Source organism: Aythya fuligula, chromosome 3 (genome assembly GCF_009819795.1).
Source record: "Aythya fuligula isolate bAytFul2 chromosome 3, bAytFul2.pri, whole genome shotgun sequence".
In the NCBI taxonomy this organism is placed as follows: domain Eukaryota; kingdom Metazoa; phylum Chordata; class Aves; order Anseriformes; family Anatidae; genus Aythya; species Aythya fuligula.
The window spans coordinates 68,814,760-68,838,396 of NC_045561.1; the positions used below are offsets into that span (position 1 = coordinate 68,814,760).

Sequence of the window (23,637 nt, forward strand, 5' to 3'; positions counted from 1 at the left end):
GCGTTTTGAAGTTACAGTAATACAATATTTTATATTGCTTAATATTACCACATTCTGAGATTACTACATTCTTAAATAAAATACTACAACTTTTAAAAATCTTACCAAAATCAGCTGAGCAACTAAACCTTTAACATCTGATAAACAATACATGAAAATTAAACAAGAAATAAAAAGAAACCATAAGATGAAACGTGCATCAACGGTTAAATGAATCCAATGGAAAATATAACTAAAGAGAAGGAAAGAGGTAGGCTTAACTTAAGAAGGGGTAGGGACATCAACCAAACTTACTTCCTGTTCATGAGATGTCTGATTAATGAATGCATGCTTTGTGAAATTCATCTCTTTAACGTCTATCTTCCTAACAACATCATATACTTTTCTGACCTTGAACACCTGACTTCTTGGAGTTTTATTTCCATTGTAGCCCATGTCATTTCCATTACTGGGAGAGGATGGGCCAATGCGAAAGACATGGCAAAATATCCTCACGATCCTTAAGAGACTCTTCATTTGAGCTTCATAATTACTTGACAAGCTGGGGGAAAAAATGGAATATTTAAGTTTCTTTTCCTAGATGAAACAACGTAGTATATTAAGGAGTAAGCAATCTAATGTTAGGGTCTGATCACATGCTGAAAAAAACCCTGTTCTTTAAACCCCATTAAATTTGCACTTTTACGTCCTGAACCAGCCCCCAAAATCAAATACAAGCACTATAATTTTATGAACATGTACTCAAAATTTTAACTCAAAGTTAAATAAGACCAGCAAATTCCAGATCTTGCAAAGTATTTTATTAGTTTTAATGCATATGTACACTGCTTATGAGCCACTATTAAGAAATTCAGCTTACTACAGTAAGGATCTCGATACATGAAACAAATTGGGATATCCAGTTGAAATCATTTTTCAATTCAGAAAAGACCGCATGCAATGATAAATTGTACTGATTAATCAGATACGCTGCCACAGCCCATCCTGATCTAACGACTGTCCTAAACACTCATTAACTACCTTAATCAGATAAGGGGTCAGGATGATAAAGATGTTGTTGCTTTACTCAAGGAAAAACAAATGACCTAGAAGATATTATTTAAGAGTATCTTTTATTTCTAATTTAATAAATATATTAGAAGTTTTATGCCTTATTAACTGAACTGGCCAAGAATGAAATCCCTAAGAATTCCTTTACCACAAATACAGTAAAGAATCTGAGATATTCATGAGTTCATGCACAGGCAAAACATTCTCAAATTTATCTTAGTTTTCTTTCTTTAAATCCCAAAAGGTAACAATTCTTCAATCCTAAACACATAATAAAATCTGTAAGAAATTAAAACTACTTCTACTCAACTCTGCGCAGTTCTGAGAGCAGCTCTGAGGCAAAGGACTTGGGGGTGTTCGATGATGAAAAACTCGACATGAGCCAGCAAAGGGCACTTGGAGCCCATAAAGCATGCTATGTCCTGGACTGCATCAAAAGCTTTGGGCAACCTGCTCTGGTGGAAGGTGTCCCTGCCCATGGCAGAGGGGTTGGAACTAGATGGTCTTTCAGGTCGTTTCCAACACAAACTATTCTGTGATTCTATTATACACATACATGATATTCATAAGGGTGTATATATTCAATTCTATCCTTAAAGTACTCACAATTTAAATGCACTCTTTCTAACTATAATACCACTACAAACCAGAAGACAGACACCTCAGAGGATGCTTTACAACTCTGATGCAATTACTAACGTGGTAATTCACAAATGTGAAATACAACTGGTTTTAATCTACCTAAAGTCAATCAACTATTTATACTTCTGAATAAAGCTCTTCCCTCAGTGCTCTACAGGCACATTTACAGAAGCAACTCAGACCTCAAAAAAAAAAAAAGAAAACACGAACACCTAATGTAGTGCCTTTAAGTTTAGATGGCATTAGAGATTTTTAACATTAGATTAGTTATGCATAGTGTTGCTGGACAGTCCCTAGGACAACTGTAACGTCACAGTACCTTTACCATGACTTCGCTCTCCCTATGGCATGGGATAAAAAAAAGACTTGCTTACAGCACCACATTTTAAATGACTGCCAAAGAGGTATTAAAATTAAAAAAAAAAAAAAATAGACCGTCACGGCTGCTAATATTTGTATATTCATTACCAAACTAACATACAAAATACAACATTCTTGTCATGATTTAGACTTAAACCAGAAAAGCTTTCAATAAATCTGGATGAGAAAGAAATACAAAGAGTAAAAATGGCAAGAATAGGAAAGTTTAATTTTTAATTAGGTAACGTAAATTCTGAGTGGGCCTTAATTACATTACCAGAAGCTGTGCTCACAACTTCAAATTAATGTTTGGAAAAATCTTTGCTTACAGTCCAAAAGAATCTATAAATACAGGAAATTAACTCAAGAAACTAAGTATTGGAAAAAAAATAAACATTTGAATTCAGGTTTATCATCAGCAACAGTGTTTTCTTGGTGTAAACTTCCCTGTTCTCTGGGAAGACGACTCATAAATAGAAAAAAATCCCTGTTAGTTTACTGAAGTGTTTACTAGCATATTAGCATATTTCACTAAGCCCAGCCTTCACCAGCAAGACCAAATCATGTCACATTACAATTATTTCTTGGAAAGAGGAAACAGGCAGTGTAGGTAAAGCTAACTTAACAGGCTCACTGCTGGTGTTCAAGGCAGAAGTCCTCTGACAGAAGCTTATCACTCCAGGCTTCCTGCTAGAAGCATTACAGAAATTTACTATAGACACTTCCAAACTAAACAACGAACAGATCCAACAGCAGTGGTCTGATGGTTAACGCCCAAGAAACTAACACTCCCATGCTCCTACCTCAGCCATACAAGAGTCAGAGGTTTAAATGTAGGGAATGCATTTTACATACTATTTGCTGGACAGGAAAGAGAGGAAAGAGGCCCATGCTCAGATGTGCATACGCACCAAGTACTATCTTCATCCTCATTCTGATGATGATCTTTAAGGTCCCTCCCAACCTGAGCCATTCTATGATTTTATGTCAATGCTATGAACAACTGAGAAGTACCTAGCTGGAGCAGAGACTGAACCCTCTGACACACAACAGAATTAGAACAACCAGAGGTGCAGTTTTCAAAACCACATCTTTTAACAGAAAAACAAAGTAATTCCATATCCCTTGTGACAATGTACCAAACAGAAGTGGGCCAGTAAGAGCCCTCAGAACACCTTAAGGACAGGCATCTCCAATCCAGTGCCCATCCAATGCAATGCAAAGCTTCTAATTTGTCTTCTGTCTGAGCTAGACAATCCACACTCAGGAAGTACAGATCACATTCAGAAACTGTACAGGTTGTTTCTACAGTCTGACTCTACAGCCATACTGAGAGAACGTTACTCAATATAAAGAAGCAATGACAGTAATAAATTAAACAGAAACTCAAAATAATCAGTTTATTTATCTTTGAAGATACTAAAATAGAAACAAACATTGCCTCATGATTTAATCCAGCTGTTATGACTTCTGCTAACATCTACATACAAAGCAAGTCTGAAGCCCTTTCCTGCAGAATGGTTTTGCACTTTATCATAGTTTACGTATTGGAGATCTATTGGCTCTAATGAAATCTGGAGACAAAAGGAATGTGTTACAGTAAGTTAAGTTGATTACACCCCGAGGCCCAACAACAGCTAAAGTTCTCTAAAAGTTATCTTTGCAGCAACAAAATGGGATTCACGTTTTCATGCTCTTGAGCTCTTTCAGAAAGTAATTCCTTGGCTTCTAGTAAAGCATAAAGGTTAGAGTCAGTTCTGCTGGCTATTGAAACCGGTAAAATGTGACCGGAGTTCCAACACATTACAGATGATGTGTTTTGCACAAACTCCCTCAAGCAGATACCGTAAGAATTAGGAAAGCATACTAGGAAAATAATCTTTCATTTTTTATGTGCTTTTCCAAGTAACTGGTGATTGCACTGCTGAGACAGCACAGCTAGACACAATTTTTGGTCTAGTGCAATACAAATGCTCCTACACATACATCAGTAACCACAGAAGACAATTAGAGACAGCAAACATGATATTATATAAATGTCTGGAAAAAAATAAATCCTTCTCAGGCACATTAGGAAAGCATGGAGAATGTAAAGATGTGGAAGAAGAAAGGAGGGGAGCTGGGAAGTAATGACTGACAGATGGCTAAAAAGCTTCCCTTCCAAGAGCTGACATACCCATGTCAAACTAATCAAAAACACTTCTCTGCAACTCAATCTTCTAGGTGCTAGCAGCTATATAAGGAGGACACCAATTTTCTCTCCTGAAATCCTTGTGAAGACAGTGATCTAATCGGAACCTGTCATACAGAATCAGATTTGAGATCCATCTATTCCAGCATGTGCTCAACATCAGATGGTTTAGATTATTAAAATTATTAAGTGGCACTAACTACCTGGAAGCTTATCAATCAATTTATGATCCTCTCACACTTACCTAAGCAATTTATGACCATTTGTTGTAGCAACTTCAGCAAGACTTGTCAGGATTTTAAGATACTGGCTCTCGCTCTGCTGAGACAAATGTTCCAGAACTTGGCGCAACTGGGTTATTAAAAAAAACACAACACAATCATGGAGTGTCAGACCAAAATTTAATTTAGTTTATCATCATGCAAGCTAGCTGCAATTTCTGTAAGTGATAACGTATGTGCCTCTGCGCTGCCCAATGTCTAATCTAACAGCAGTTAAAGTTTCATTACAAATTACAAAGCCTACTGAAAATTTATATATTCTATTTATGCACTACAGGATATATAATATTATGAGTGCTATGAATGCAGATTGCTTAACCAGGTATTAATTCTTAAGAACAACTTATTTTCATCTGAAAAACAAAGAGGATGCAATTGCAACTTCTGAAAGCTAATTCGTAATTTACCTCTCTCTTCAGTTCATTTCATTGTTTATGAAAGTGTAGATGAAACCTGGATCCTAGAGTTTGCTCTCACTGCTATATTTCTGCTCAAGACACCGAACATCCTCCTTTGGGGAAGAAGTCATAACCTGTGAATCAATACTCATTTACCCTCTCTGCAAAATTGCCCTTTTTTCTTGCTAGTACCATCATCACCTGGCTCACAAAGCCTAGGTGTTACAAATACTGTCCTGTCTTCAACTCCTTTGTAATATGCTTTTCTCTCTCCTGCCTATTTTTTGGCAGATGAATTAACTCTTCAGTGACACTGTTCATCATGCTTTCCTACTGTCTCGTCATCTGCTTCCCTTTTGTCACTCTCACTTTCAGGAAGTTCAGCAATCCTTCCCAGAATTGTAGAAGGGTAAAACAAAAAAGAACCTCATATAGAGGTGATCTAACCCAACATTCTGCCCCAAGACAGGAGCTACTAATTACATCTGTGATCCAATATAGTTTGTCCAATTTGCCTGGTTGCTTTTTAAACTCCTTTAAGTTTGGAGTCCCTGCAGCTTCAGCGAGCTTTCTTGTGCAACTTCTCTATCATTAACTATGTGAAAGTTTTTGTCAGGGCTAAGTTGCATCACTAGCTACAAGTGTCTAAGGCAAAACATCTGTACTGTTTTCTGTAAAAAAAAAAATAAAAATATTGAGCAGTCTTTGACATATTTTAGATGGTCAGTAAGCTTCTTCCTATCCCAAATTTCTTTAAGCTAGGTAACTGCAATTCTTCCAATCTTATGACAGCATGCTTTCCTTGTGTTTACTATAATGCAAGAAATGCATGCTATGAAAAGACTGGAAGAATTACAGTCTTTGGAAGGCATACAGTCTTTGGAAAGGATTGGAAGAATGATATCTTTCTCTGAACATCATCTCCAAAGGTGGATGCAACTTTTCAACTAAGATAGCCAATGAGAACTACTGCAGAAGGATTGATTGGAGTGTCTTACAGGCACTTGTAACCTGCAATGAACTTCAGATCCTTTTCTACAGAGCTGATCCACAGGCAGCAGCTTCCTGCATTTCTGTTTGGACTCTGATTGTTCCAATCTAAGCACAGTAGCATTGTACTTGTCCCTAGTGAAATCCATCCTTTCTCCCTGCAGCCTGTCAATAGTTTTTCCAGTTCACTGACAATAAAAATGACAGTCCTGACTTCTAATATACATCCAGTCTCTTCATGTCACCACTTTTAGATCGTATGAACTAGTCATTATCCAAGTCTCTAGACAGAACAGCTCAGACTTGGCCACAGAAAACCATACTTAAAATATGCTTTCATTTTTTACAGTAAAGTATAATTGTTCCACGAGTTTCTGAATATATTTTGCATGCACTTTCTTTCAGAACTGACTTTTGCACACAGACACCATTATTCAGACAAAACATCCATTCTCCTTCCTGATTGTCTTTACTTCTGCAATATATGAGTGTGCTGTGCCATTTACCTTTCTGCGGTCGTTTTTGTTCCATAGGTGTAATCCTTTAACCTCCTCCTCTATTTGAAATCATCTACACCATCTACCCACGTTTCTAATATATGCTTTGAGAATTTGATCTCTGAATCATTTTACTCAATCCTAAGAAATTTAAACAGTTTCTATATAGACTTATAGGTCCTCAATCTTGTATTGGAAGTAATGGGATTACTGAGAACAATAAGAACTTCAAAAATCTAGCAAGCCAAGTTCAGTAAAGCAGCAGCCAATACCTTACTAAATATTTCTTTTTTTTTTTTTTTTAAGCTTACAGTCTGTAAGATTGTTTGCAGCTATTTTCAAGCAAACAGTATATTAAAAAAGCTAGCTAGATTAGAATTGAAAAAGTCATCTCATGCTTCCTTCCCACTATATAATCAAGAAAAAAAGTTTGCTTGCTTTTTCCTTGCTTTAGATTGCACTACCCCACAGCAATAATAAAAGAAACAAGGTATAGAAAAAACACTGAAAAAGGAACAGCTTAGAAATAATTTCATCTATACCAATAGGAACCAAATGAAATTGTGGCTGCAGCCTTTTTACACTAATTGTATGTGGCAACTTCATATGAGTGAGCACTCACATTCTTAATGTCCAGTTAATCCTAGACTATTCAAGCCTTGAGACATATCCTAGAACAGGTATGCGTTGGTAACTATTAAAGTAAAACAGGCATCATCACACAAAGAAATTGCACGTATAAAATGCTCTACCAGCACCACTCTAACGAAGCTTGCAACAATTGTTTGGTTTTTTTTTTGTTGTTGTTGTTGTTGTTTTGTTTTTTTTTTTTTTAATTTCTCACACTCTCTAGACTACTTTTCCAAACGCACGAAGTGAGGAGACTAAATTAAGATGGATTCTACATTTAAACCCTTTTTTTTTTGTTGAAAACTACGTGAACACAGTAAATCCTCCATAGGGTGGGAAAAAATTACACAGCAGTCAATTACTTTATCAGTAGTCAACTGCTGATAGTTTTTTATAATCCGAATGCTCCTATTAAGCAATAATATCTCCACAACACAGACAGTTTGGTAGCTATACAACACCTAATACTGTATTACCATGTTTTCCCGTAGATCTTCATTCTGCGTCATTTGAATTATTGTCTGAAAAAGTCGAGGATGGTACTGGATTAAGACTTCACAGGTCTCTCCATACCCACCCTAAAAAGTGATTGATCAAAAAACATTTTTAATTAAAAAGAAATATTAAAATTGGGGTTTATACTATTATAGGCATTAAAACCTATTGAGGATTACAAACATTTAAAGAAAAACAATGCAGAAATCCAGTCCTAAAATAAACTGAAAGTCAATACTGTATCAACATTAGACATCATAAAGAGTTTGGGAGAAGACAGAATCAAATTCTGTCAGTATGTCTACTCAAACATACCTAAACCCTTCCTTATGTTTTTGGAACACTTTCCTACCTGAAAAAACTAAGTTAGCATACACTTGAACAACAGTTCCCCAGCAACTTACCAGAGTACTTAAACACAATACAACATTTAGCTTCTCATTCTACTAGTGATGGATGACACCAGCCCACCGAATTACATCCAGAAACCAACCCTTCAAAACAAATTTTTCCCCAGAGGTTTCATAAGATACAAATCTGATTTGTTAAAGGAAAAAGAGGATAAATACATGAAAAGGTTATTTAACTTCAAAATTAATACATAAGTTTGATTCCACATGTGCCCTAAATCAACAGCTCAAATTAACTTAAACTAAAACCTTTTGAAAAAAACATCCTTTGGGAAGAACAGAACTTGAAATTGTGGTTTCTCTGTATCAAATTTTACTTAACACAGCTGCATTTTTAAGCCAGAACATAGCAGCTGAATACACATCAAATTTTACACTGGAAAGATGCAATTTATTAAATGCTATAACTCCAGAGGATCCTTCTCTTTGCATGACAGTCTATAACTCCCTTCAGTGATAACAGATTCATTAAACTGCTCCTGTTGCCAAGAACTTAAGTATTACAATTGAAACCATCCATAATCCTCAAGAATTAATGAATTTCAGCTCTTCAAATGAAAAGTTATACCATATTGGCAAGAAATATATCAATCTATAATCTCAATCTTCCACAAGCACACATCTACTCCGAAAAGCAAACCCATAAACAAATAATAAGATCATTGATATAAAAGAAAACATTTTCTCCCTTTTTACTCAGTATCACAAGCTTGTCTTCACAAGATGATCTTGAACACGCTATAAAAATCATCACTACAAAACAGCAAACACCAGGTGTCACTACTCACAGCTTAAAAAAAGAAAAACAGAATCTTGATCTATGAAGTGGTTCCCATCTCTCTAGTTCCCTAGGGATCATAAAACTAAATACTAAAGAAGATATTTGAAACTCTGATCACAAAAAAAATTAAGAATAGTACCATTAAGTACATACTGTTATACTTTCTTACAGGTCTGTCACTGCAGGAAGCCTCGAAATTGAGCAGACTTCATGTGGTTTTATGGTAATGGTAAGTCATTACGGCATAATGAAGCAAAAAAAAACTAACTCTGAGCTTTATAGCAGAGACAGTAGTGAGACAACGTAGTGACCTGGTACTTCTGAACAGTTCTCAGACAAATAAATATACCTCATTTATTTTTGATGACTTACATTGCTTTTAAAGCTTTGGGTTACAGAAGGCAAGAGCGAGGGATCTCCTCAAACAAACCTCACAATTTTCTAGAGATCTCCTCTTTAGAAAATGATCACTTTAAGCGCAATTGGATCTACTGCCCAGTTGTTCTTACACAATACAGGATAATTAAGACTTGAAATAAATTCAAAACTGTTACTTCAACAAAGGTGCATTATCCTTATTTGTCATTAAGTGTAGTGATTTTTTTTTAATTTTCCAGTTTATAGTTTCTAGTCTTCTGATACTAGCAAAGGGTTCAAAATCTTCCTTTCCTTCCTTACATACCATTTACATAGTAACCTCTATTTAATTCTACAGAAAACCATGTAAGTATTCACAAAAAAAAAAAAAAAAAGACACTATCAAGCAGTATAAACAACACTGTATCAAACCAGAAGTGTACAGCAGTGGAAAATACATCAGATTTTACAGCTTTGTTCTTTTTCATCATCCAGATATAGCATTTGGAATACCTTTGAATATTAAGAAAGGCAGCACAGCACCATATAAGTTTTGTTTGCCTTTTTTAAATAGTGTCTCTTTGAGAGAAAAGAGAACACGTTAGTTGAGGTAATGAAACTCACTCCTTTCTGAATGCCTTTACCTCTTACTTGTTAAGATTTAAACACACTAACACCTAAACGGAGTCTAGGACCAAGGATTCCAAACTTTCTAGTAAAACAGATTTCCGCAAACTGTTTGCTTCTTGTCATCTCCAATCCTGCAAAGTTTTCAAAGATGCTAATGATATCTACTAAAGACTTTTGCACTGAGTACCAACGGGGAACCTGCAAAAACATTATTTGTAATTTAATTGAAAAAAAAAAAAAAAAGATATATTTTGCAATTCTGTTTTGCCAAAGGACTACCTAAAGTCCTTCAGCCTAAAACTGAAAAGATAACACTGATCAATTGACATTGTAGTAACTGATAGAATTTCACAGGGAAAAAAAAGTATTGGTATCAATACCTGTACACAAAGATCCAGTGGAGTAACGCCATTTTTGTCTGGTAAATATTTGGCTCCTCTCATCAGAAGAATTTGTGCAGTGTCCCTTTGACCGTGGCTATCCAAAAGAAGAGAAGTGAGTTGATACAGCACTTTTGTTTTATTACAAGTGATAAGTTCCATTTTATTGCATTTCACAAATACAATCAACATAAACTAGGAGGAAACAAATAGCTACATTGTACAAAACTAAGCAGAAACACAAGACAGAAAATAATGCTGCTCACATTCCTGCTACTACCCTTCCAGGCCAGTGCAGAAGCACAGTACAAAATTAGATATGGTCCATTTATGCAGCCAGAGTCATCCTCATCATTCAGAAGTGAATAATCTTTGCCTAGCCTCATGAATATCTATGAGCTGCACTTCCTGCACAAGAAGAATGCTTTCTCAATTCAAAACCCTGGTTTACTTCAGAGGAAGTTTTCTTAGCTAAATGAGATCTTTGCTCACTCCTACCAGATTGGGGGGAGGAGGGGAAAATGAGAAATGCTAATTATTAATCCATTATCTGGTTGTGCTTTAATGAACAAATCTTACTAATGGTTTACTGATATTGATAAACCATGTTTTGCACAAGAGAGAACCAAGAGTGATCTATTGAACTTACTTCTTTTTCTAACCAATGTGGATGTTTAGCTTTTAAATGTGAAGAGTAATGATTTTTTCTTTTCTATTCAGAGTCTATTTCATAGTGTTACTGGTCTCTGTATATGGTATATAGGCCAGTTATGTCTGCTCAAGTCAAGTATTTCATAAACAACTATCATAAACATCACTAACTACAAAAAATTAATACCAAAGACTATTTATATCCCTCAACACTTTGTGTATTACTTCGCATAACTTTTTTTTTTTTTCCATTTTCTTCAGGGGAAAAAAGAAGTACCAGTGATTAGATTTTGACTTAAAAACATTGGAAGTCTAGTTGACTGTTGCCTTCAACAATATTTAGTGCACATACTAACAAAATGTAATACAGAAGTATCTAATGGGCAAAAGACCAGTACAAGAGACAGCAATTAAAGCTACAGATAGAAGTTTTTCTATTAAGTTTTAGGTCATGAACTAGTTTGCTACTTGCCTCTTACAGAAATTTGTATTTATGTTTGCTGTAACAGAATACACCATGACTGGGGTAGCAGTTGAGAAAGGCAGAAGAAAAGCAAAAATTAACAGCTGATGAGGAAAGGATAACTTTATTGGTCATTCAACAGCCCCCAGCTGAGCTCTCCTCTTCCTTATCTTTGCAGACCATGGAGCCAACAGGTTATTCTAACATACTGCTTTGCCCCAGTACTATTGCTCGAGTCAGCTACCAAATCTCACCTAGGCTAAGACTAATTGCCTTATGAAGCAATTCTTCACTGTAAGTCTCTTTAGACACAGCCCATCCACTTAACACCTCAAAAAAGAATTAGAGTCAGACTCTGAGCACGGATACCCTTTCTCATGCCTTAACCAACCACTGCTATCACTGCTCACCCTGTTATCAGGGTCCTTTCTTCCTGGGTGGCAGCACCATCAGCTGGCACTTCTGATAGTGAGACACGTCTACTTCTACAATGCACCCCATTCACTCCACCCTTCCAGTTGCTCCTGTTGTTCATTTCTGCAAGAATATCACCACTGCACTGGTGATGTATTTCTCTCATGGAAAAGCTCCAAGCAAGGTTGCTTACTTCTTTTAAAGTGGGTGCCAATACTCATCCCTGAAGGAAATACCAAGGCGTTCAATTAACTAGCAGCTATTTATTGCCTGCTTTCCTCCTCAACTGCCAAGAGTCAGCATACTCTAACTCCAGAGACCAAGGCTCCCACAACATAACTCTTGGCAGGCCACCAGGTCCATCCGTTTCTCCTTTTGTTTATATTAACATTTAATCCTAAATGAACTAGTTAACCTATAACCAAAGCACAGGGATTACAGAACTGCAAAATATTCTAACAAATAGCAGAAATGCTCCAATTAGAACATGAAGTCATTTATCATATGCAATTAGTTTTGAAATAACACTGAACAGCAAACAAAGCAGAATCAATCAAAGCAATAATATAATTTCAATCCAACACTATAATCTTACGGTATATATGCACTTTTCATGTACACTATCATAATACACATTATCAAGTAGTCAAAATCGCCTTACAAAAACGTCCACTTCTGGAAAGTGATAAATGTAACTATCATTAGCTTAACTACTCCTAGATCTCAACCTATGGGGTCTTCCCACGAAAGAAAAAAGTATAAATTTAGATAACATCTTTAAAATGTCACTGAAGTGATCTGCCTGGCAGACTGGTGGTCTACCAACGGCCTGGGAAGATTATCGGTGCTCAGCCACCCACAAGAACTGCAAAAATTGGCCCAGTAGAAAGAGCTACTCAAATTACTACCATAAAATACACTGTTTTAAAAAGCTATTGAAAAGAGGAAAAAAAAATATTCCTCAAAGGAACCTAAGCTGGTAGTTCTAATTTTTTTATTTTTATTTTTTTTAAAAAGTTCAGTAGTCATGGATTTATCACTTGGGCTATAACATGCAGAGCTATGTGTTTATAAAGTCTGGAAGAAAGAGGTATATAAGCCTGCAGTACTGAAATAAGCATTTAGACATAGCTCCAAACTACATTCAAACACAAGGCAAGATTAATACAAGTCAGCTTTTCTGTTTCCTAATTTCTGTGCCTTCTCATCACTGTTACTGCAGGGGGGGAAAAAACAAACAAATAAACGGAAAAAAAAAAAAACACACACACCACAATTTCACTTCTAGTGTAACAGTCTAATGTTACTAATACATACCTGCAAGCAAAATAGAGTGGAGTTGCCCCTGAGACATTGGGCCTGTTTATATCTGCACCGCTGTCCAGCAAACACTGCACTGTCTGTAACAGAAGAAAATACCAGCATTAGAAAGTCAGCAGTGGAGAAGTCTAATGGCTTGCAACTAGTTCGTGTCATGCATGTCTCATTACACTGAAGGATTTAATTTCCAGTAACATATACCAGCACTTCAAAACAAAACAAAAACCAAAAAATACTTTTTGAACAGAAGTAAACCTCTAGATAATGACAGACATGAACAGGCTTATCACAACCTTAAATTTAAACACACAGAAGTAAAAAGGAAGCAAGCATAATTTAAAATATGAAAATATTGAGCAAACTATCAAACAACTTTTGCTGTATTCTGTTCACATTTCTACAGATATCAACTTCTCAGAATTTGGTCTTCCAAAGTCAAGATCTGCAACAGAAAGGAGCTGAGCAGAAAAAAAAAATATATATATATAATTTTGCAAACTGTAAGTAGTCCCAGAGATAATAATTCAAGATCAAGACTCTACATGGCTGTAATATAGTTCAAGTACAGCATCCAGACGTCTAGTCTAAGAATACTCAGTCCTAAAGGAAGGCCAAAACTAAAATTTAGATTTCATTTATTGATCTGTGTGAATATATGTGAACTTGTTTACTTCTCATCTTAAATAGTTATCAAATTCAACTCTGTTAATTTCTTATTCGGAGTATATTAAGATAATTTCAGAGTTCAAAAGCTCAGAATAGCTATTACAATTCTGAAACATTACAAAGAACAAGAAAAAATTTGAAGTTTTTAACATTGTATAAAAACAGCAGTCAACAAGGCAATAATACTACTACAGAACATCTGAGCCATACATAGCAAGTCACTTAAACTAATAAACAGCAACAATCATTGCTATAAGAATAAATGAGTTATTCCCATGGATGGGTACACAGTCAATACTAAGAGAAACAATAGAATTCTTCACATTTCTAACCATCACCATACGCATGACTAGCTTGAGGTTTAAAAAAAGATACACAATAACACTGAAGCACTACCCAATTCTTTGTGCCTTTAATGAGTTAATAAAGTTTAGAAACTTACTGTCTTGTGTCCATTTTGACAAGCTACGTGAAGGGCTGTCTGTCCCATTGCATCTTCAACATCTACGTTACTGACATGCTGCACAAGATCATGAAGCAATTCTGTTCGTCCATTGACAGCCAACCAATGAATCTAAGTTCAAAATGATTATATATTTCCTTAAGCACTGATGCAAGTATTTCAAAAATAAGATTTTAAATTGGACTGCATTATTGTCAAGATATTCACAAATAGAAGCTTTGTAGGTCATACACCTAGATACTTTGTTCACCTTTTGATTCTTAAGAGAACTGGACACAGTAGCTTTAGTTAGTTACACGTAAGATGGCAAAAGCCCAAGAAATCATAACCTTCGAATTCTGCGTTCATTTCAAGATCACCATGAGAATTAATAGTACTTACTGCAGTCAAGCCTTCATTATTACATATGTTGACATCCGCACTGTATTCCAGCAGCTTGCTCATACATTTCTTCTGGCTATAAACAAAATAAAACATTACAATTGAGCCACGCAAAATCATTTAGAGACCAAATTCTTCCTAAGGTCCGCTCACTCAATCTAATTCATCACTGTAAAAATCAAAGCAGGTAGTTTTATTTTATAAAGACTATGGTACTGAGCATCTGAAAGAGAGAAGTGATTATCAATAGCACTAGAGATTCACAAAACTGTGACACATGACACATAGGGACAAAAAAACCTGTGCAGCTGAAGGCTTTTATGGAAAGTGTAGAAGTACTCAACTACCACGCTAACAGCTTCAGTTCAGCATGAACCACACTCTCGAGACAAGACACTGGAGTCCAGCTAATGGAAATCCATGAAGTTCATCATCATCTGTACACTTCAGTGAACACATTTATAGTATACCACTAAATCATTATTTAATGAGGTGCTCATTGTAACACTATGTAAATCTTTGGCAAGTACATAAACTTCCTTAATGAAAGTAGGAGTGTTTTTCCTACTTCATGTTTTGTTGGTCTTTTACTGCTCTCTAATGTTCTAAGTGCTTAACCCTTAATAGCTTATTCTCACTCCTTTTTATTTAGTACCTCTCACAACTTTCTCATGTTTCTCTTCCACATAACTGTCTCCTGTGTCTATTTCTGCATTTCATTATGTGCCCCTTGGCCATTTCTCCTTTCTCCTACAGATATTCCTTCTGTGTACTAAACACTACACTCCCACTCACTTGCAGTACCAGCTATGATACAATTCAGTTACTCATAACTTACAGGTTCTTTAAAAAGAAAAATTAAAACTATTACCATATGTGTGCTTCCACATACTACAGGTTGAGAATTATATTAAAAGATTTAAAAAAAAAAAAAAAAAGCGTGGTAATTTTGACAAGTTTTACTGCAAGGGAATTTCACGTGTTACCAAAAATACACTTTAAGAAATTTTCCTAAAGATTGGAGGGAAAAAGCCATCACTGGCCTCAGAGATGGAACCTGGTTTACTTCCAGCACTGCAAAACTTTACTTTCAAAATAAAAATTACACAACTGGGAGACAGTTTATTCAGGCTAATGTTATTTTCTCACAAGAAATGAGAAAAGAATCTTTAATAAGGCAAAACAAGAAGTTGACATTTTTCACAAAAAGCAATTAGAGATAACAGTAAAGGCACATTCTATCAACACTAAGTGTTCTAATGGTATATAAAAAAAAATACTTTCCACAGTAAACAGCAAATTACCTCCCCTGAAAAACATTTTATTAAACATTGTCTCTTTTCATATATGATCTCTTATATAATTAACCTATGCGAAACAACATCAGTAGTTGCTTCAGCTGACAAACTGCTCCAACTCAGATACTTTGCTCCTAAATTGATTTGCAGCAGTGGTATACTCTAAATATGAGCTAAGGGACTCCAGCTAGACTATGTCAAATTCAGTATACTTCTAGAAAGAGTTTACAGTTTCTGTGCTACCATTTGTCAACAGTAAGTATCTCTCAGTGACTTTTTTCCCTTAAATTATGTATGCAACTAAAATTTTGAGAAAGGCTGAATACTTATTCTTCCATCTGTTCTATTTCACCTACATTCACCAAGTCATCTGAGAAACAGCAATGTAATAAGACTATTTGTGGAAAGTCCTTGCAAGTGAAAAGCAGTATCCTATATGTGAGATAAAGGTATAGGTAACACTCCAAATCACAAATAACTTACAAAGGAAAAAAATAGACGCTGGGTGGTATAAGAGTGGTGAACTGTGCATGCCACTTTAACTCCTAAGTCGCTAAATACTAAAATTATTTTTAAAAGAAATATAAATCAAGTCCTAGAACTATCTGATGCACTGAAGATAATATTGAAGATCATCTGCCACCATCATCTTCTGCAGCAAAGTTTTCCTGCACTTCTAATTCTTTTGTACTGGGCTTCATGCTTAAATTGTATTCCATTCCTTCGCCAACAATCAGGTCAACCGCTTGTCAGATACATGCACACTAACAACTTGCACATACTACCCTGATTCATGAGAAGTGTTATTTTCCTATAACACTGGAGATGTCCCACAGGAGCCCTTACAACTTGGAACAAAGGCACTACAATTACAAAAGAGCAAGTAAATAATTTTTACTCTAAAACACTTTTTTTTTTTTTTTTTTTTAGATATCACAGTATAACTGAAGCTCATTACCAAATACAAAAAGGTGTTTGTTTAATTCACCCTGCTTAATATGGTTTGTGCAAACTTTGTATTCCTTTCCTTGCAGTAAAACTTACCTCGAAGACATTAGCTGAGCAAAAACTTGAAATCTCTGAACCCTTCAAACCCCTTACAGTATCATCTTTGAAATCTTACCTTATATAGCTAAGAGGACCATAAATGCACTCTTTATTTGACAACTGTTGTAAGGATCGTAGAGGTGTTAAGTAACTAAGAACCTGCTTAAAGGAAAACAATAAAATGCCTGCCACTGAAACTAGCACTTCTGACATTATTTCTTGAATATTAAAGTAAGGATTTTAACCTTCAAGTTCCCTGCTTGCCATCCCTATTTTCAGGAGTGAAAGGCAAAGTATTTTACTGAACCATGCAAAAATATTACAGAACATGGCAGCTCAAGTGCATTATGTAGAACACCTATTTAAGTTTTAAAGATTTTTTCTTACCCATTCCTTGCTGCTAAATGGAGAGGTGTACATCCTGAAATGTCCTGATAGTTTGGATTTGCTCCTTTTTTTAATAGTAGAACAAGGCATTCAACTGATCCACAGCTAAGAACAAGATAAGAAGGATATTTACAAACCAAATTTATATCAATATAAAAAAAGTAGTACTATACACAGATCGCAATCAGATAAAACTCACTAAATGGTTTTTACACCTTCATATTTCCAAGGTACACAAAGCTAAAGGAAAGATGCTTAAATATAGTGAGAACAGACTGATCGTAAGTTGTATAAATGAATTCATGATAGCCTTCAGTGACTTTAAAATCCAACAGTCAATCTTTAAGATTACCAGTTATTTAAAATATAAATCAAAATGTGCTTTATCCCTTCAGTGTTTTGTTTACAATTTCATCTCCTTCATCTCTTGTCTATTCACAGGACTGAACTTGCCATTAAATAATAATTCTAATATCATTTTTTCTTACACTTCAGCATCTGAAAGTTGCAACTGGAAGTTTAAATATCAAAAAAAAATGTTTAAATATTAGAGAAAAATATCTAAAACTCACACAAATGCTTCTTTGCTATTCAATTTAAATCTGTAACTCTTTTTTACTTTTCATAATAGGATAGCTCCTCTGGACAATTGATGTCACCACGAATATAGATAATTTAGAATGTACATTTATTTAACTTCTGAACAAGAAGAAGAGATGAGAAGGAGGATAAAAGCATAATATTTTTGTATTTGTCCTGACCAGTTTATCTACTGTTACCGGTCTCCTCAATGCCAGAACCACTAAACACCAACACAAAAAAACTGTAGCCTAACTGTACAGTAAGTTGCAAAAACGGCATCTTGATGACCTCCCAATGATCCAATAAACAGGCAAGATATAGGAGAATCCACAAACAGCATAACATAATTTGCTGGGTTTTGTAATCAACAGACCTAACATTTCAAAGAAACTTTTAAGACACATACAAAGATTTGCTTGCATTTTTTAAGCACTTCTTTAAGTAAATTTTACAAAAGAAGCATGTCATTTGGAGATGTAAAGCTTGGGAAAAATATTTCTTAAACAGCCTGCTTAGAAACACAGAATTTCTAACTTTATTGTGCCCAAACACCTTCTACTTATATGCAATATCACTGCTTTTTTTTTTTTTTTTTTTTTTTTTTTTTAACATTTAAAACAGGACCCAAATGCAATGCATTTTTTCATTGAAGTTTAGTTTTTGCAATGGCCTTTCAGTAAACTGGTTCATTTCTGTTAAGGATGTTAATTCAATTGTTTCTTGGCAATGAATATTTATCACATAGAATAGCAACATAAATAATAAATCCAGGTCACACATCTGAAACTTGCATTCAAGTCCTTTAACTGAGATAAATATTATTTAAAAATACATTAGAAGAGAACGACCAAGTTATCTCCCCTTCTGTTACAGTCCATGAAGAAATTTGGAACAGCTGCTTCCCAAGTGAGAAAGGAAAAAAGTATCCACCGAGGTGCTAGAAATCACTAGAATTTGGAAAGCCATTTGATATCATGTGTAAAACTTGTCCTCTCAACGGACAGACATTTTTCTTGGTAAAAAGAACAAAAAAAAAAAATCAAAAGTAGTGCAAAAACAAATGTTAACTGATACTACAGAGTTTTCCAGCTTACATTGGTGCCTTAGATTTGTGGTATTACTTTCATTGTAAACTTCTGGTCTGGACTCTAATAAGTCTTACTTTGCTGCAATATGAAGCAAACTTCTCTTCACACGTCCAAATGCATAATTCACATCAAATTTTGAATTTGATAGTAGCTCCGAGACAGACCTTCAAAAAGAGATATAAAATGTTAATAAAAAATAGTTCACAGAATCCAAAGTATTTACTGCAACTTGTACGCGAGTACTCTATTTCTTACTTGATCACAATTTGTTTCTCCTTTGACTGATTTCTGAAGAAAAGTTCCAAAAGCTTGTAAGCATCTGCACATTAACACTTTTCCACTTCTGACTTGCACGTAAAAAAAATGAACTGTGATGGGGCAGAAGCTTCAAATATGAACTACTTACCATTACACTGGATGGCCAAATCACGTCTTCGCAGACAGAAAACAAATGTAACACTAGCTTTGGTTTGAAAAATCCACAAACTCACATCTTCTTAACTCAACACAAGCATCCTATCCAGATATCTAGCAGATTTCCTAAACATAAAGTTCAGAAGGCAGACTTGTACACAAGATCACTATGATAATGTAGGAAGACTCATGATAATAGGCTAAGAAATTCAAATAAAACCCTTCAAGTCCTAACAATTAGTTAAGATAAAATATCTCAAAATAAGTCAGACTACAAGTGAACCAGTCATTCCAACCTCCAGCAATGAGCTGATCACATAATTTAAAGCCTATGCACACGGTATCAACATGGTATTATGCAGAACAAATGTTTATCCTGATTAGATAAGCAATTTACATTTTCAGCAGGAGGCACGCTATCTGCTTGCCTACAAACCAGTGGCAATACCACTTCACTGGCACTGCATAGCACCCAGGTTCCAAACACACTGAGGACAACCAAGTAAGAGAAAGAGCTGCTCATCTAAGGAATCCCAGAAGTATCACCCTCATTGTCTACACGAGACTAACAGCTTTTACATCATCAAAAAACACACATTTGAATCTATAACCTAGTTATAAAACAATGCTTTTCTTATCTGAGCACAAATTCCTCTCTATGCATCTATAGAACAAATCCCAGTTCTAGTCTAAGGTATAAAATAAAACAGGTTTCTCAGTTAAGGATACAGTCGGCTACAAAAGGTATCTCAGTTCAGCAGCAGAACTCCTGAGAGTGCTCTAGTAGCTGCAGAAAACATGCTGTTTTCTATGATCTTAAAACAAAAAACCAGGAAATGTAAAGAATCTCTCACCTGTGCTGGTCAGCCATCACCATTGGCATTAGTGTATAAACAGCAGTTTCATTATCTGTAAAGAAATTGAATTGCCCCATTAAAATAAATCAACCTTTAAAGAAAAATAAGTTCATATAGCAACAATAATACACTTTTTGAAGTGTCCATTGTTCAATAGCTTATTATTATTACATAGGTTAAAGGTACCTAAAGTTACTTTATAAAGAAAAATACTCCATACTTAGAAGAGGTAATGAATATGACTGTAATACACGAAATTTTAACATGCTTCTCTTTTACAAAGTAATAATTACAGAATTTTCAATACAGAGTGCTTTCCATCAATTCTTTTAATGGTTAATTCTGTTAATTAAGTTAAAGTATTTAAGAAATGTGCATTAACCAAAATAGAACACACTTATTTTTAAAAAAAGGAAATTTCCTGTGTCCCAAGGTGACTAACAAACTCGCAGGAATAACGACAGTGGAAAAGTAATTTCTTTAATCTAGGTTAGTCTGCAATCATTCATATTTTTTGTCTCTCAGCTTGAATACCTGAATATAATACATTTCATTTTCACCTGTAATCTGTTTCATAGTCCATGTTTGAATACAATGAAAAAAGGCTAGGACACAATCATACAGATCAGTGACAGAAACAGACTGAAATGAACAGCACAGAATGATATTAGAAATTGAATGATACTGTTTCTGTCAGTATTACCACTTTACAAAGTGCACATTCTGTACAATTTCTGTAGAGAGCTAATTAAAAGGGTTTGGGACTAAAGAGCTTTTGTGTCTATTTTTGGTAAATATTATCCCTATTCATAAGCAAACTCCTAGTCATTCAAAGTAAAGTACATCATACAAGGGAGAGAAAAAGCATCATATGCCTCATGAACTTAGAGAGATCATTATTTAAGTTGTTTGCATCTCCAGTCACAAATACTGAAGGGCCTAAGACTTTCAACTTCAGGTGGCAAAGACTAGGTTTCAGGCACTGAGCCTTGAGAGCAGAATCCAGAACCCTGTGTTGAGCTCTTAAGTGCCCAGAGATTGTCTGCTGAAGGATAGTTAAGAAGAATGATGAACAAACAAATGCTATGTCATGTTGGCAAGGTTAGCTCAGTGTATTCACTGGCATCAGACTCCAGAACTCTTCTTTGAAAAAAAAAAAAAAAAAAAAAAAAATTCCCTTGAAATTTCATCATCCAGAATCCCGTCCTGACAAGACGCACGTATTATTTTATTTCGTAACAGGCAGTGGCTTCAATCTGGCAGAGATCACAATCTCAAAGAAGTGTCTGCACTATCCATGTAACAACTCCCTAATGGCTAGAGCACATGCAAAGGAAGCCAAATAACTAGATTTAGCACCTTCAGCACAAGCAAGTTCAAAGATACCTCTTCACTTCCTAAGAGAGCACTACAACTCTTAGCTTAAGGATGGAGAGCAGAGGTGGCATTCTCATCTTTCCAATTAAAGTTATTCAAAGAATCCTAATTGAAGCGGCCAGACACAGCACACATGAAGCCACCAAACCACATGCCATACTAGACCAGGAGTGACATTTACTAAGCTGACCATGTCAGTACACATTTGGAGCAAAACACTATGTCCCAAACCCACTCTCACAAGAGTCGTTTCTCAAGAACCATTTGGGCAGGCCTGCACAAACCCAGGGAACAGGTCAAAAGAGAAGAGATCTAATAAGGTGTACACAGAGCCAGATTGCACTGAACATAGGTTTACTTGGAATGCAATTTGGACCTTTCATGCCTGAAATCCAGCTATCTCCTTATTTCAGTCCAGCCATGGTTTGTTTCATGTAGTTCCTACAGAATAAATAGAGAAGAAGTTCCTTCTGCACTACAAGGCAAGGGAATTATCTGTTTTGAAGGTCACAGGGCTTGCACTTGCACTGCCACAGACGTAATTACCTCTGAAGAGTAAGATAATAACGCCCAAGACAGGAAGAAAACTTACGAACCCAAATTCAGCATGAATTTGCCTGCACTGGTACAGAATTTAAAATAGTTTCAACTGGTGTAGGTTGTGCTAAGTATTATTTGTATTGCCATCATCAATTAGTTGAGCGGGTGCTACTATGTTATCCCTGGATGTCTGAACTTATGTTAACAATTTTCACTGCTGCTATTCAAGGATTTATGAGAAGCTGTAAAATCCATCCAAAACATGCCTGTCATTCTGGGTTATGTATGAGTAACCACACAGCAGGCATCAAACCCGTCCTCAGTGGACAACGAGGGCAGGGCACAGCAGCCAGGCCAGGAAGTCTGAATGGGGAAAGCAGGGAGAAAACAGGGAATTATTCCTCCCTCTCCAAGGCTGGAAATGAAAGCCGGCAGGCTCATCTGCAGGAACAAGTCCCCGAAGGAAGTTCCCCCAGCGTCAGGACATGACTCACAAGAACTGAACCTCTGCATTTCCCAGAGCTTTCGGCAGCCGGACACAGCTGGCAGGCTGACCCAGCTGTCCCAGCAGCCTGCAGATGTTTTTGTTTTTTTGTGTTTTTTTTTTTCCACGTCCACCCTGGTACGCCTGAGAAGTTTGGAGCCACACCAGCGGGGCTGTTACTGGTGGCAGCGACCTGGGGCAGCTTTTCAGGCGAAACTCGGCGTCAGACAAAGAAGAAGAGAAGAGGTTTGCCATCGCCAGCCAGCCAGCACCTAGCCCAGGACACAAATCCCGGCTGAAAGCCGAGGCCCGGTGCCACCGAGCAGCGGCTGCCCGGGACCCAGGGCGCTGGGGGCGAGCAGCGGCGATAAGAAAAGGAGAAGGAAACGGGGAAACGGCCCCGGTTAGCTCAAAGCGAGACCTCCCCGGAGGGAGCCGGCTCCCGTCCTCCCGAGCCACGTCCCCGGGCTCAGCCCCGCGGGGCGCCCCCCGCCACAGCCGGGCTCCAGGCTGCGGTGCCCGGGCTGCGGGCAGCGAGAGGCGGCCGCTCCCTTCCCCTTCCCTTCCTCCTCCTCCTCCTACCGTCCGGCAGCTCCACGGTGCGGGCGCGGCGCAGGGACCTGGTGAGGCGGTTGAGCTGCTCCATGGCTCTCTCCATCCTCGGAGCCGCCGCCGACAGCCCCCCCCCCCCTGCCGCCACCCCGCCGCCCTCAGCCCATGGCGGCGGTGCCGGTGCCGGCGCCCAGGCTGCCCGGGCCGCTGCCGGCCCCCGACCCTCTGCGCATGCGGGGCGGGCCGGGGCACGCAGGGAAATGGCGGCGCGGGGAGGGCCGAGGGGCTGAGGGGAGGGTGGAGGTGTGGTGGGATTCGTTAGCCCGCCTGGAGTAAACGCGGGGAAAGGGAGATCTAGGCGCTGTAAACTTAAAAATGATAACAATAATCGTCATTTAATGCTATCGATAACGTAGACCAAGACATCAGAAGCAATAAACAAGTGTGCATAAGTTACTGTGCCTTCCTTTTTAGTTTCAGTTGTCGCTGCCAGCTGCAACGACAGATGAACACCGGGTAAAACAAGTCCATGTAACTTCGGTCCCAGCAGAAGTGGCAGAA

General features: G+C 36.9%; 1 protein-coding gene across 3 annotated transcripts in view; it reads right to left on the reverse strand.

The window, feature by feature from the left end:
* HACE1 (HECT domain and ankyrin repeat containing E3 ubiquitin protein ligase 1) overlaps positions 1–23,230 on the reverse strand; it is a 49,869-nt gene extending 26,639 nt beyond the window's left edge. The window contains exons 1-11 of one of the 3 annotated variants that reach the window (XM_032184634.1): positions 23,107–23,230; positions 20,121–20,175; positions 18,927–19,016; positions 17,183–17,287; positions 14,451–14,526; positions 14,049–14,180; positions 12,938–13,020; positions 10,093–10,189; positions 7,516–7,617; positions 4,488–4,594; positions 295–541 (exon numbers count right to left, since the gene is read on the reverse strand). In XM_032184634.1, coding sequence (XP_032040525.1) covers positions 295–541; positions 4,488–4,594; positions 7,516–7,617; positions 10,093–10,189; positions 12,938–13,020; positions 14,049–14,180; positions 14,451–14,526; positions 17,183–17,287; positions 18,927–19,016; positions 20,121–20,175; positions 23,107–23,182 — 1,170 coding nt within the window. In that variant the 5' untranslated portion in view covers positions 23,183–23,230. The other 2 variants (XM_032184635.1, XM_032184636.1) reach the window with 2 other exon arrangements.
* Between the last annotated feature and the right edge of the window lie 407 nt (positions 23,231–23,637).